At 42.4% G+C, this 15226-nt stretch overlaps 1 protein-coding gene across 3 annotated transcripts in view; it reads left to right on the top strand.

Annotated features, from left to right (window-relative positions):
• Positions 1 to 15226, top strand: part of pigg (phosphatidylinositol glycan anchor biosynthesis class G) — a 71765-nt gene that overhangs the window by 29633 nt on the left and 26906 nt on the right. For all 3 annotated transcript variants that reach the window (XR_008964125.1, XM_057348925.1, XM_057348924.1), the window contains 4 exons: positions 482 to 694; positions 4754 to 4971; positions 11467 to 11751; positions 13518 to 13891. Coding sequence is in view for 2 of the 3 variants with exons in the window: in XM_057348925.1 (XP_057204908.1) it covers positions 482 to 694; positions 4754 to 4971; positions 11467 to 11751; positions 13518 to 13891 (1090 nt within the window). In the remaining variant the exon portion in view is untranslated. The remainder of the gene's footprint in view (positions 1 to 481; positions 695 to 4753; positions 4972 to 11466; positions 11752 to 13517; positions 13892 to 15226) is intronic.

Below are 15226 nucleotides of genomic sequence, written 5' to 3'. Positions count from 1 at the left end.
TCTCTCTCTCTCTCTCTCTCTCTCTCTCTCTCTCTCTCTCTCTCTCTCTCTCTGTCTCTCTCTGTCTCTCTCTCTCTCTGTCTCTCTCTCTCTCTCTCTCTCTCTCTCTCTCTCTCTCTCTCTCTTTCTTTCTTTCTTTCTTTCTGCAGAATTCACTTCTGTCTGTCTGTCTATTTATTTAAAAAATATTATTTTAAAGGTGCACAAGAACTCTTACTTATTATCGGCTAGTGTATTGTGGGTCTGATTTGTGAGCTGTCCGGCCGTTACAATGAATGGCGAAGGAAGTCCCGCCTTCCAGTAAAACGAGCCAATCGCCAATCACCTGTGGGCGTTGCAAACATGCATGACCACCGAGTGGCACGACTTCCGTTAACGGACTTTGATCATCTTGAATGTTTCCTTTAAGATCTGCAGAAAGTGCATCTGGTCTTGCCGTGTTCATTCTGTGATGCGTGTCATGTGTTTCTGGCTCTTGCAGGTGGCTTTGAGGAGCCGGGTGTTCTGGAGCAGGTGGATCTGACGCCCACCCTTGCCCTGGGTCAGGGGCTGCCCATCTCTAAGAACAGCGTGGGCCGTTTGATTCCAGCCGTGTTTGAGGATCTGTCACTCAGAGATCAGCTACGGTTCCTTCAGCTTAATGGACATCAGCTCAGCTGTCTCCTAGAGGACAACAATCCAACCTTTCACAAGGGTCAGTTCACCTCACACCCCTGCTACGACTTGCACACGTCCACACACACACGCACGCACGCACACACGGCCACACACACACACTTTTGTGTGTCTTTTTGGCATCTTTCTCTGCTCACGGTGAAGTGAGAGAGAAGGTTCAGGAGGTTTGTGGAGATCCAATGGATGAGCACAACACCACCTCCTTTTGTCCTCTTGTTTTCGGAAGGAATTCAGAAATCCATTGAGAAACGCTTCATGCGAAGGTCATATCTGAAGGTCATACAGCATCTGTAAAAGAAATCTCCACGATCATGTTCCAGTGGAAAGTCCTCGCAGAGGAATGGATGACTTAAGACGATTAAGCAAGGTTTTAACAAAATGTTCCACATCTTCCTGAAACAACATTCCTGACAGCCAATCAGATTTCAGCGTGGATTAAGAGCCTGTACACCATTCTACCTACTGTTTCCCGTTAGTTTAACAGGCAGGTTATGGTTATGGTTAGTAACAGGTGGAGTACGTTTATGATTAGGAGACGAACACAGGAAGGTAGTGTAGTAGTCCACAGAGGTCCTTATTTCCTGTGTGTGATATTATCCAATCAAATATTACTTCTGTGATTAGGATGTTGAGAACGCTCCATCATTGTTTTGCAGTCTAAAGCCGCTGTCAGACTTGACTTTGAGCATGCGAAGATCGTTCGGATGATGGTACGAAAATGGGCGGGCGCGATTCCTCCATTTTTTACATTTCTGTACCGAGAGGTTACGCTGTGACGTTTTGATCTTCTGGACTCACGCACTCACGTGATGCAAATTCGCAGGTCAGAGTTCACCAAACTTGAACTTTGCTACGCAGCGAAATATCGTTGGACGGGCTTGCGTACGAAACGTGACGATTTGTCTCGATAACCCGTTTCCTGACAGCAGTGTGAGAGATCTCCTGCTTATCATTCAAATTCAGCATGCAGCGGAAACCACAGGTCCTCACCTGCTCTCGCTCTCTCTCTATGTGTGTGTGTGTGTGAGAGAGAGAGACAGATCCCAGGAATCCTGAATTAGCTGATGAATAAAAGTGTTCTGGCACATTGTCAAAGTGTGTGTGTGTTTGAAATGTAATGCTAGCGTAGTGTTTGCTGCATACTGAGCAGGATGTACTCTGTACCTCATGAGAAGAGTGTGAAGCAGGTGCAGCAATGCAGTCTTACAGCTGCGTTATTTTCACATGACAGTAAGAAGACAAGACATGTGTCTTTATGACACGCTGCTGACAGGATCTACACACAACACACTGACACACTGTCTGTCTACCTCTCCATCCATGTGTCTGTCTGTCTGTCTGTCTGCCCTTCTAAACATTCATCCATCTGTCTGTCTGCCTCTCTCCCTGTCTGTCTTTCTATACATTTATCCATCTGTCTGTCTATCTGCCTGTCTGTCCATCTGTCTGTCTGCCCCTAAATCGATGTGTCTGTCTGTCTGCCTCACTCTCTGTCTTTTTATCTATACATGTATCCAACTGTCTGCCATCTCTCTCTCTATATATGTCTGTCCATCTGTCTGTCTGCCTCACTCTCTGTCTTTTTATCTATACATGTATCCAACTGTCTGCCATCTCTCTCTCTATATATGTCTGTCCATCTGTCTGTCTGCCTCACTCTCTGTCTTTTTATCTATACATGTATCCATCTGTCTGCCATCTCTCTCTCTCTCTCTCTCTCTCTCTCTCTCTCTGTCTATATGTCTGTCTGTCTGTCTGTCTTTCTTTACATTAATCCAGGGGTTCCCAAACTTTTCAGTCCGCGACCCCCAAAATAACAGTGCCAGTGACTCGAGACCCCCACTATCCTCGGAGGTGGTTAAAGTATACAAAGGTTGCGCGCAAATGCAACTATTCTACCCAAACGCGCATAATGACAACACAACAGAGCACAGTCTAACATCATATTTTTGTATAGTTATGTACTCATTACTTTACTTGTTGCTATACATGAACTATGAACTATTACTGCAGATGGTGGAATTTCATCAAACTGATTGGAGTGCTGATGGATCGTACCTGAGGACCATGGCCCCTCTCCCTGTTGAAAAAACAGCATATGCTGGGTTTGGTATGTTTTGATGCTGGTTTGACCATCTTAAACCAGCTAACGACCAGCACAAACCAGCATCAAAACATACCAAACCAGCATATGCTGTTTTTTCAACAAGGCTGACTGCAGCGCTTCTCCGCCCTCCTCCGCTGGCCTCCCTGCGTTGTCGTTGGTCGATATCAATCAACGTTTCATTTCGACAAATAAGAATATCCTAAACGTAAAGCCTGAAAAATAATCTGTGTGCACATGGGACTGTTTAACGTGGTGCTGTAGATGGACTTGCTGCACTAACCTAATGCGGTCGCTAATGTGATGTAATCACCTCAGGGGTCATGATCGAGGGGAAGGAAATTCCTAAGGCTGATGGCTTTTTATTTGTTGACTTATTGATTACATACGCTATTTCTAATAATGAAAAAAAAAGATTTCTGGAAATCATCTTGCGACCCCGCCCTCGCAGCCTTGCTACCCGCCCTTTGGGAACCTCTGCATTATTCCATCTGTCTGTCTGTCAAATCATCTGTTTGTCTGCCTATCTGTTCATTTCTGTACACCTGTCTGTCTCGTGTTGGGTGTGTTCATGGGTGTTATGTCAGAATGAAAGAGATGATGTTGATTGCGCTCTGATCAATGCTCTGATTAAACTTTCATTACGCAGACGCCTGTGATTCTTAAAGAGAAACAAGGACACGCTGTCTGTGTTTCTCTGTGAATATCATTGCTCTAATGACGGCGGCTATTAGCGTTTACACCTGTAATACATGGATCATGAGCTCCTTCAGCTTAATGATGTAATAGATTAATCACAGACTCCATTATTACTGTGAGAATACATTCATTCACATTCATGTTCGAACGTCTTCAATGTTCTTTTTTAACCGCTAACACGCTGTTATTGTCCCATTTATCTCCATTTTCTGCTCTGTGCGCCACGTGATCTCCGTCGGTCATTCACGTCTGGGTTTAAATCGAATGCTCACACAGACAGACGCAGATGAAACACATTGATGCTGGCGGATAAAACAGTCTGGGAAAGATATATTAAACATTCAGCAGGTTTCACATGACCCAGAGGAGCGTGTGCACGCCGTGTGTGTGCGTGTCTGCATCCCAATGCACATAGTCTTCATCATATAAACAGTGTGCATAAGATAACGGCACAAGTGCCCTTTTCACGTGTCCGTGTTTCTCAGCAGCAGAACTTGTCATAGTTGGGTAAACTTCTATAGCGTGGAATGGGAGACCACCACAAATATATTTTTTGCATTCTCATTTGCTTAGATAAAGATAATTCAACGATGGTGTTTTTACTACTTTTAACAAAAGTAGAGAGTCTTATGATGGCAGTCAAAAGAGAGAATGATGTCAAATTTACAGTGACTTCAATAGATCGAACACTCTGGCATTAACAATTTATTTGTAATTTGATGCAAATGTAATATAATACAAAGTATAGTGTTATAAACGTACATACATTTTTAATAAAAAGAAGAAAAATTTAAAAACTTTGGAGGATTTACGATGCTGATTACCATTGACTGCGTCATCACAGGCTTGTGAAAACGGTCCATTGGGTGAACATTACACACAACATCTGTGACCGAGACAACAGCATGCTCAAATAGTGAAGAATCAAGTTTAGTGCATAAATGTGTAGTGTGCATGTAATGCAGCTCATGTGAACGCACAGAATTGTTTGCATGTTTTGGAGAGTTTGAGGCTCATTAACCTCCTTCTGCTATAATATAAAGACTTTTATATGGTTACCACAAATTACCCTGGTTTTCAAAAACCATAGTAAAAGCACGGTGTTGCCGATAGTAATCATTGCACCAAAAACATATAGTTTCTACACTTTTACCAAAAAAAAAAATAGTTGTAAGGGCTGATGTGAAACCGTCCTCATGATGTCTTCATGACACACTGGCTCTCTACTGAAACCTATGCAATATTGAATATTTGTGTTTTGTTTCTTTCACACAGAAGACGGTTACGAGCTGTTTCGTGTGGCAGAGAAGTCTCACGGCAGCTGGATGAAGCTCTATATGGACGGAAACACCTCAGAGGTTCTGGGTAACATCGGCAAGAAGGTTCTCAAACAGTATCTGGAGGCTCTGAAGGCCATGAGTTCAGCCCTCAGCAAACAACTGGGCAAATATGACATGTACTCCATGATCATGGGCATGATACTCGTTCTACAGGTGAGACACGCGCGCACACACATGCACGCACGCACGCACACACACACACGCGCGCACGCACACATGCACGCACACACACACACACACCACAACACACCACCCACATGCACGCACGCACGCACAACCACGACACACACATTCACCACACAATGCACATAGCAACGCACCACACACACACACACACACACACACGCGCACACACACACACACACGCACACACACACACACACAAACACACACACACACACACACACACACACACACACACACATACGCGCACACAGACACACATACGCACACACACAAACACGCTCACACACACATACACTTACACACATGAACACACACACACGAACACACATGCGCACAAACACGCACACACACGCGCACAAACACACACACACAAACACACGAGCGTGCGCACACGCACAAACACACACGCACACAAACACGCGCACACACACACAAACAAGCACACACGAACACAAACACCCACACACATGCACGAACACACACATATGCACGCACACACGCGCACAAACACGCACACACACACAAACACACACACACACACATATGCACGCACACACACACACACAAACACGCACACACATGCACACACATATGCATGCACACACACGCACAAACGCACACACACACATATGCACACACACGCACAGGCTTTGGTTGACTATCCCCGTGGGGACAGTCCATAGGTGTAATGTTTTTATACTGTACAAACTGTATATTCTATCCCCTATCCCTAACCCTATCCCTAAACCTAAAGATCATAGAACACTTTTTGCATTTTTAGATTTGTAAAAAATATTGTTCTGTACAATTTATTAGCTTTTGTGCCCATGAGGACCTCAATTTTGGTCCCCACAGTGACACGAGTCCCCATGTGTTGGTGTGTATTCAGGTTTAGGTCCCCACCGGGATATACAAACATGAACGCACAAACACACGCGTGCACACACACGCACAAACACATGCACGCACAAACACACACACACACACACGCACACACATATGCACGCACATACTCACACATAAACTCATTTACTAAAAACACTATATTTCAATTGACAATAAAATTTCAACATTTATGCATTTAAGCATGCTCTACATTTACAATGTGTTTATATGTTAACCGTTTATAATATTTGTGCTGATAAACACATTTATTGTTGAATGAGTTATTGCTTCAATCACAGTCTGGTTGTGTGTTAATTGAAATAAGATGGTCTGTTCTGACTGAGGTCTGTATTTTGTTCTTTATCCTCGGCTGGTTCAGTAATGAGGAGACGTGATGTGAGTTCAGAGGTCGTGTGTGTGTGTGTGTGTGTGTGTGTGTGTGGGCTTGAAGGACTGCAGTCTCTCTGCCAGCTCATTATGAGTTTAATTAGTCTCTCTCTTCCCTCGCATTCACAATCAAGATCTCGCCAGCCCTCACAGCACACATCGCATCCAGACTCCGTGCCGGTTGGAGAGATTTGGCTCTGCACAATTCCCTCCAGGTCCTTGAAACCTGTTTTAACGTTTCCTCTTTCGTAAATGTGTCATGTGTTCTAGCATTTACTGTATATCCACTTCTTATGTGAGGTGATGTAGTGTCTCTTACTATTAAAAGAGCTGCTTCTGGTCCTTCAAACAGCAAAAGTTGATTTCCCGAAATATATGTACGTACTTGCTTGAATCGCATTGAATGAATGATCACAAAATACAAATGACAAGCGTGTTTTCTTCAGTCCTCTCTGAGGAACGCACAAACGAACGGCTCCATCTCATCTGACCTCAGACCTTATGACATTCTCATGTTCCTCGTCCCAGTGGACTCTGTGTCCTTTAGATCTTGTTTGGCTGGATGTTGTATTGATTGACTGCGGTGCTTCCATTAGAGATTGCACTTACTATCACTGTTGGACTGTGGCGGGACGGGACTCACATGCATCCATGAGGTTATCTCATCCATCCGTCCGTCACACCTGGGATGTGCAGCGGAATCAAGTGTTTCCTCTTCTAAAAAAAGAAAAATGAAAGTTGATCGTCGTGCTGGTCCGAACTCGTCCAAGTTATTTTCTAGTAATGTTGTGCTGCATCTCAAATCTCATGTACACACTTGAGTTAAATGTTTCATGTTATTTTAAACCTATTTTAATCTGAAAGTGTACGCTTAAATATCTGAAATTAGTTTAGTAGACAAAAATATAATTTTGCAAACAAACGTGTGTTTGTTTACGACAGAACTATCACTGGGTTCACACCAAACGCAAATGAAGCATTTTGCGCGAGTAAATTACACACAAAGTTAATGCAAAGACGCGAACTTGCGGCAGGCGGTGCAAATGACGCGAATCGGGCGGCGGCGTCCGTGAAGGTTGAAAATATCTGTCGGATCGTGGCACTCGCGCGAAAATAACGAACTTTTCCCGCGAGTAAAAAACGAGCGAGGAATGCGATTGTTCGCGTTTGGTGTGAACCCAGCATAACATTTTATTTGATAAAATGTTGAAATGGATGACTTTGAATTATGGAGAAAGAGCAGCCAATAAGAGCACAGAATAGATGGGAACTCCTTTAATACTGTTTAAACACATCTCAGGGTGAGACCTCGAGAAGCTGCTTGAGATAATGACAAGAAAACATTTCTGCAAATTCTAGTCAAAAGGTGACTACACTGAACATGATCCAATATTCAATTCAATTCAGTTCAGTTTTATTGATATAGCGCTTTTCACAGTGTGCATTGTTCCAAAGCAGCTTTACAGGAGAAAAACAGAGAATGTAAAACACAGCACAGCTCATGGTGTTTATAGAAAAAGCCAGATCATTCTAGTAAATAATATCTAATCAATGCAGTCTCCCGGTGAGCCAGCCAGCCAACACGGCCCTGTGGCGAGGAACCCAAACTCCAATGAGAAATTAATGGATAAAAAAACCCTCGGGAGAAACCAGACTCAGTCGGGAGGACCAGATCTCCTCTGACACGTCACAGACTTTCATTAAAAGTTACTGAGTAAATGTTTAGGAAGAATAGAGAGAGCTTATTAGTTGTGATTTAGGATGTTTCATTTGTTGAAACTGTTTGGGTCTAATTTGTCTTATTTTTATATTAGATTTTTTTGATGGATATCAGGCAACAGAGGAATGTTATAAGCAGGGAAAATAATAATGGCATAATGTAACTGAGTGCAGCTATAACTTCGAACTGCTGTCACGTGATGTAAGTTTAGCATTTAATACTAATCATTGTAAATTGAGCATTAATGTGACAGGTAGTCCGTCTTTGCTCTTGGTTGGGGATGGAATTGCCTGAACTGGGCTGGGAAATTTAACATGTTTACATTTTATTTTTTTAGTTACAACATAATTCCCGTAGTTCCCTTTGTTTTATTTCATAATTTGGATGAGTTCATAATTATTCTAAAATATGGACAAAATATGAACACATCCAAAAACCTTTGACCGGTAGTGGTATAGATAATTTTATAAAAACGCTCTTCCTACCTGAAGATGCCGTGCGTGTGGTTTTATCAGCGTATCAAATGAAGTGTGGCTGTTAGAGTTTTGCGAAGTGCTTTCTCTCTTGAGGTGAACTGCATGAAAGAACATCATTTAGACTCCGTCGGCTGTTCTGATTCTGTGTGTCCCCTGAGGGACGACTCCAAATTATTAACACTACACACTCCTGAACATCTCACAAGAGTCACACACCTGAGGAGGAAAAAACAGACAATAACAGCCTTGGGTCTGACATTAAAAGATGAATATTTTATTGCAACACATTTTGCTTTTGTATTGTGGTGTATTTGAGATTGAAGCAGATTATTGTATTTCAGTACCTAGTTGTTTTACTAGTATTGAGAATTCTTTGGATTGTGTTTACAGTATAGTACAGTAGACAGAAAGAGAGCGTTTTTGATTCACAGTCTTTACAGAGTGTCTACAGAAGAACCTTTTCTATCTAAATAGTTCCTTAAAGAACCTTTAACATCCGAAGAACCTTTCTGCATCACAGAAGGTTCTTTTGGTTTTGGATTATAAAAAGATAAGAAATGGTTCTTTAAAGAACCTTCGACTGAATGGTTCTCCGTGGAACCAGAAACGGTTCTTCTACGGCATCGCTGTGTCGAACCTTTTAAGCATCTTTTTTAATGGACTGATTTGAATGGCTTTCCGTGTGTCCGAAATCGTCTACTTCCATACTATATAGGTATGGAATATGTAGCCCAGGATGACTTTAGTCATCATCAGATTGAAGCGTTATCAGTCTGCAGGAGAGCAGCGTCTGATAGCTCCGCCTCCCTTCTGCACGTAAGCCAAACTGTGACCGTTGAGTGCGTGAAGTGTCCAGAGTCCACGCTTCACATTTAAAATCCTTTAGGGGCATTTCTCTCATGGATAAAAGATTTTCCAACCTTTACATCAGAAAAATAATAACTAAAGATAAAATGGTCTCTCCCAAGGCTTTGGTGAAATGGAAACGTGTTTATTCTTCTCTCTCTTTTCAGAATATGTGGTCGGATATCAATAAATACGTAATCCCAAATAACTCACTTTAAAATAATATACAGGTATGATTCTTGTAATGACTTTATTGCTAAATTTAATGAAGGGTTTTCTCCAGTGTGCTGTTTTTGTAAAGATAAGTCTGAAACAATTGTACATTTATTTTTCAGTTGCTCTTATATTAACATGTTTTGGTCTAGGATCTCTTTCTTGATTTTTAAGACGTTTTATAATTTTATTAATATAACTGACAAAATGGTCTTGTTTTTGGATCGTGATACTGGTTCTTTGGAAATAGATAATATTCTTAAAATTCTTATTCTACTTGGAAAATACCATATACATGAAGCAAAGTTTTTGTCATTTGTACCAAATGGAAGATTGTTTTCCACAGATACAAAGATTTTTTATGATTCTTTAATATTATTACGAAACAATAGCAAAGCTGTTAAGACATCTCGGCTACTGGAAAAAATCTTCATGTTTTAGATGTATAACTGATGTGTTTTTTTTGTTTTGTTTTGTTTTGTTTTGGTTATTTGCATTGTACAATTTTGTACTATTACATATTTAATTTACCCTATTGATGAATAAAATATATATATGTATATAAAAAAAAACATTTAAAATCCTCAAAAAAGGTCACAGTTTGGCTTAGGTGCGGAAGAGAGGCGGAGCTATCAGACGCTGCTCCAGCACAACTCTCCTGCAGACTGATAACGCTTCAATCTGATGATGACTAAAGTCCTGCTGGGCAAAACATATGAAAACTACATTAATTGTACAATGTTCAAGTTGATTTTTATTCACACGCATTGTGCCGCGCGATTGACTAGACTCGGTAAGAATTTAATGAAACAAAAATAAACTGTGCGCCACCGGCCTTGCGTCTTTCCCTCACGGCTCTCGTCCCGCCTCCCTCGTCACACTACCCTTCTAAACTTCACACACTACATGGTTGAGTGCATAGTGTGTAGTGTGTAGTATGTCGTTTGGGACACAGCTATAGTGTACTGTTATAACGGTCGATAGGTAGAAACTTCATTTAAATCAGTACGTACTGTCATAGTATACGATTTCGGACACGTCGTTTGTTTCAGTCTCGACTGCTTTTGCTTCATCAGCTGGCAACAAAAAATAACTTTAAATATGAACCTGTAAAATATACCTGCAAACAGAAGGAAAAAAACAAACAAATAAAACGAATTCTCTTGAGATAAGCAAGACATTATATAGGAAGGAAGATATTAATGAAGATTTAATGAAGATATCTGGTGGTGCTGTAAGAGACTGTGTAACTGTCCGTATTGATTTACTGCTGCTGTTTTATCCAGAAGGTTGGCAAAAAACTGTCCCATTATGGTGAAGCAGCAGGCGGCACAACGAGAGACAGTTTTCCACAAAGGTCCAAATAAATGTGAGCAAAAATACACAGATGGTCCTACCTGCACGAGATTTCACCAAGACACGAGTTAGCCGAGAAACAGGGGCTCATTTAATAGTTAGTTACAGTATATGTTCTCTGGTGTGGAATAATCCGTATACACCTTTCACTCTCGAATGAGATTTATCACAGATGATCGTCACTCTGTGAAATATATACTGGACTGTTTCTGACCCCCGAGCTCAAGTTCTGACAGTAAAGTTTGGTTTTTCACGTGGCTTTTCAAACATTGGCTCAAGCGTTGCGTCCCGTAGAGAAACGAACACACCAGCGAGTGAAGCGGACGGGGACCGGATGAGAGTTTCAAAGCCAGCGTTTGACGGTCGGAGACCCTTTTAAATCTCCATCTTCTTTTATATCGGGAGGTATCGGGAATCACTTTTGGGCGGCATGACAATGTCAGGGTTTTGTGTGAAAAGCATCATTTGTAGACCATCTTTTCCAGAACATTAGACCCTCACGAAACGGATGTACGTGATTTTATTATCCGCTGTAAACACACACCGGTTTAAAGACGGTGGTTTTTTAAATCTCTGCAGGTTCTGATCTTACTGCTGTTGGCTATGCCGGAGGCGTTGAGCAGAGAAGCGGTGGTGGACATCCCGTTGGCGGCGTCTTTGTTCTCGCTGCCCTTCTACCTGCTGTGTCTGCTGGGCTCCGCCCTGCACGTGCTCATCTGCACCTCTGCCGGTGGTCTCTGCTACCTCTGCAGTCTCCCCTGGGTCCTAGTGTTCGCCCTCATCATCCTCTCCTCCGCCCTGATGTGTGCTCTGGTTGCCATGGCGGCAAGGAGGATGCCCACCAGCAGTAAGAGCCCTACTAAGGTAAGAGGAGCTTGTGGTGTCATGCTTCGCTTCTGAAACCCTTCACAGTTTTTGCTTTAAACAGCAGAGGTGCTCTTTTCAACTGGGTCTTGATTGAGGTCTCATCCTGTTCTGGGTTCAGCGGAAACATCATTACACTCTTAAGCCAATGTTTCAGGCCGTGTTCACTGTAAGTTAAGCTTCAGGATGACATGCGGTTGATCAGATTCCAGCTGGGCTTGAAACCCATTTGCCCTATAAAATGTGTTTTTGTTTGTTTGTTTGTTTTAAAGTATGTGGTGATATGATTTATTTTGTTTAGTTACATATAAGAAGTTTGTTTTTATTAAAAATATGGGGGATAACTATTCGTCCCGACATGTCACGCTGTACATACAGACACGATTCTTAGTTAAACGGTCACATCGTACGCAAAGTATTCGTAAAGTGACATTCTCTTTTGATAACATCAACAACACACTCTTTGTGACCACCCGTCAAAATAAAAGTCTAACTTGAACATCCAGATTAAAAAGACTATTGTATTATAATGTTTACTATAGTAAATTGTAGTGTTAGCAGTAAATTGATAAACTATAAACACTAGAGTACACTTATATTTACTCATTTAATTAATATATATATATGTACATATCAGACACCATTATAGAACATAAGCTATAGGTGTGTTCTGCTCCATGCTACGACGTGCAGACCGGTTCGCGCACACCCCGAGAGAGGACTGCTCCGGGAATGCTCTCAAATCTCAAAATGGCCAAATTGAGGCTTTTGTGAAAAGCTTTCCAGGCTTCTTCTCCATATAATGCACTTAACTGGCGGGCTGTTGGTTAAGGTCCAAATTTCAGTTTCATCGCAGCTTCAAACGGCTCTACACGACACCAGCTGATGAATAAGTGTGTTGTCCAGCCAAACCATTAGTCACTTTCCAAGAAAAATGAATAATTTATACTTTTTAAACACAAATATATGTCTTGCTCTGTTATAAAACATATCAGATTTATTCTCCTCAAACAGAACAGACATGAGGAAAGTCTCTGTCTCTCTCTCTCTCTCTGTGTGTGCATGAGTGTGTGTGTGCGTGCGTGCGTGCGTGTGTGTGTGTGTCAGGCATGTCATCTTCAGCATCAGTCACTCTCTGTTTAATGACTCGTGTGGCACACGCAGAAAAAGATGTTATTCAGTTTTCTGTGTCTTCAGGTGTTCAGCTTGACGATAGAGATGACACTTCTGTCATTTAATCATTAGGATATTGTGATTTCAACAGAAAATGTAAACGACATGTTGATTTGACAGATGTGGACTGTATTCTTTCTGTTGCTGTAGGGAATTGTGACAGTGGCTAATAACATTTATCTCTCTCTCCATCACACATTAACATTGTTTACTTGAATAGATAAACTCAGTGCTGACCTCCTGATCATCAGAACAGAAGAAAGAGAGAATTAAACTGGAGTTGCCTATGGCAAGATGAGTCTTATTTGGTTATAAAGGGCTCATTCAGTGGAGAGGAGTTTATTAATAACATCACTCGTCAGCACCAGTGTTTGGGCGCTATAAGTGAGTCTGGATGAGCAACACTTTTCATCTGTTCATCATCTGACCGTCACAATGTTGATTGATTTCTGTTTGTATTTGTGTGATGTGCTGACAAACCTCAGTGAGCTGACAAACCAAACAGCAGTTAAAGCAAGAAAGAATTGTGTTATTCTGTGTCTACATGATGCACGTGTTAACATCTTTCCTCCGTCTCTCTGTGTCTCTGTCAGGGCTCTGGTTGGACTCTCTCGGAGTTGGACGTTGTGTTGTTGGTCGGTACAGTGGGTCACACCCTCAGTTTGGCCTCCAGCAGTTTCATCGAGGAGGAACATCAGACCTGGTACTTTCTGCTCAACACTTTGTGTCTGGCCGTCTTCCAGGACGTCTGCAGGAAGTACTTCAGCGAACAGGAGGAGGGTGGAGAGGAAGAGTCTTTCTCCTCTTTCTCTCCGGCGGTGGAGCTGGGGATGAGCGTGGGTTCAGAGAAGTGGTTGGCCCTGGCGACCCCGCTGCTGACCCTGACCTGCTGTCGTCTGCTGAGGTCACTCAATCACACCGGGGTGCAGTGGGCACACCTGCCCGACTTTGGACACTGGCTCAACAGGTGAGAGAGCAACAGCTTTGTGTTCCTCTGGGGTCACAGAGATGTGTGTGTTTGTGAATACTGCCCACAGGACAGTATACACACACAGTTCTCTCTCTCTCTCTCTCTCTCTCTTCCACATGCATGTAAAGTTCATCTTGTGAACAGGCTGTTTGTCAACTGGCTGGATATTTGAGAAAATCTCTTGTAGTTTGTTTGATAAATATCCCCCCGGACACACTTCACTTCTGTCTGAACTGTGAATCTGGACGCTCTACACACACACACACACACACACACACACACACACACACACACACACACACACACACACACAGTGGTGTGATACTGGCAGGCAGATGGTTTGGCTGGTACCAGCACCGCTCCATGCCAGAACCCGACCGGTCAGCCAATCAGATAACAGCGTGATGTCACACAGAAACACTCAAGAGTGACGGAGAAACCGCCAGAATTCTCTTTCCTCTGCATAACTGCTTTTATTTCACAAGGCAAAACATGGATATAATGTCAGGATGTTGAATTATTCAGATGTACTTGAACCAAACTTTCTCTCAAGTGCGGCCACCACATGTCAATCTCACCATCTGATTTCAGGGTTTTGTTGCATGAATAGTGACATGAAATGTTCTGAACAGTGGTGGTGTTTAACCTGGCAGTATCATACACTTTGGTAGCTTTTTAATTTGAACATGTGTTCAGTAAATCCTTGTGTAATGTTAGTGAAACATGAGGTCAGATGGGGCGTTTGGTGTGTGAAGTGTGTATTGAGTTGTCTTACACAAAGCACACATTCTGACTGGGCTTGCGGTGCTTTATATTGACGTTTCTTCTCTAATGATATCATAGATCAATAGCTTCCATCTCTAAAGTGCATCACCTGCTGTTTCTGAACACCTAACAAACTCATTGTGTGAAAGTGTTTCTCTCTCACTTCTTTAAATGGATCACAGTGAAGGAGAAAGTGTGTCTCTGTCTCCACCTCACCAGTTCTTCCTTTGGAAGTCGTGTTTGTCTGTGTGCCGCTCTCTACGGCCAGATGTGATCACTGAGGATCCGTCTCTGTTCTCCAGCAGTGTAGAGATTGTCTTGTCTCTTTAGGGTCTGATAGCATTCTACTTTACTTTACTGCAGCACCAGATCATCAGCATAAACAAGACATTTCACCTCAGATGTTTAACGTGAGACCGGCTGTTGCAGATTGTTCCAGTAACACGGCTAACTCATTGATATAGAAGTTAAACAGAGTTGCATCCCTGCAGCGCCGGCGCTATGGTGGGTCATTCGAGGGCCGTGCCTCCCCTAGCGGTCATTGATGCCCCTCCTTCCACAGGCCAT

This window comes from Triplophysa rosa, linkage group LG13 (assembly GCF_024868665.1).
Source record: "Triplophysa rosa linkage group LG13, Trosa_1v2, whole genome shotgun sequence".
NCBI lineage: Eukaryota > Metazoa > Chordata > Actinopteri > Cypriniformes > Nemacheilidae > Triplophysa > Triplophysa rosa.
Note: the sequence above shows the minus strand (reverse complement) of the source record. Positions and strands in the feature narration are given on the sequence as shown.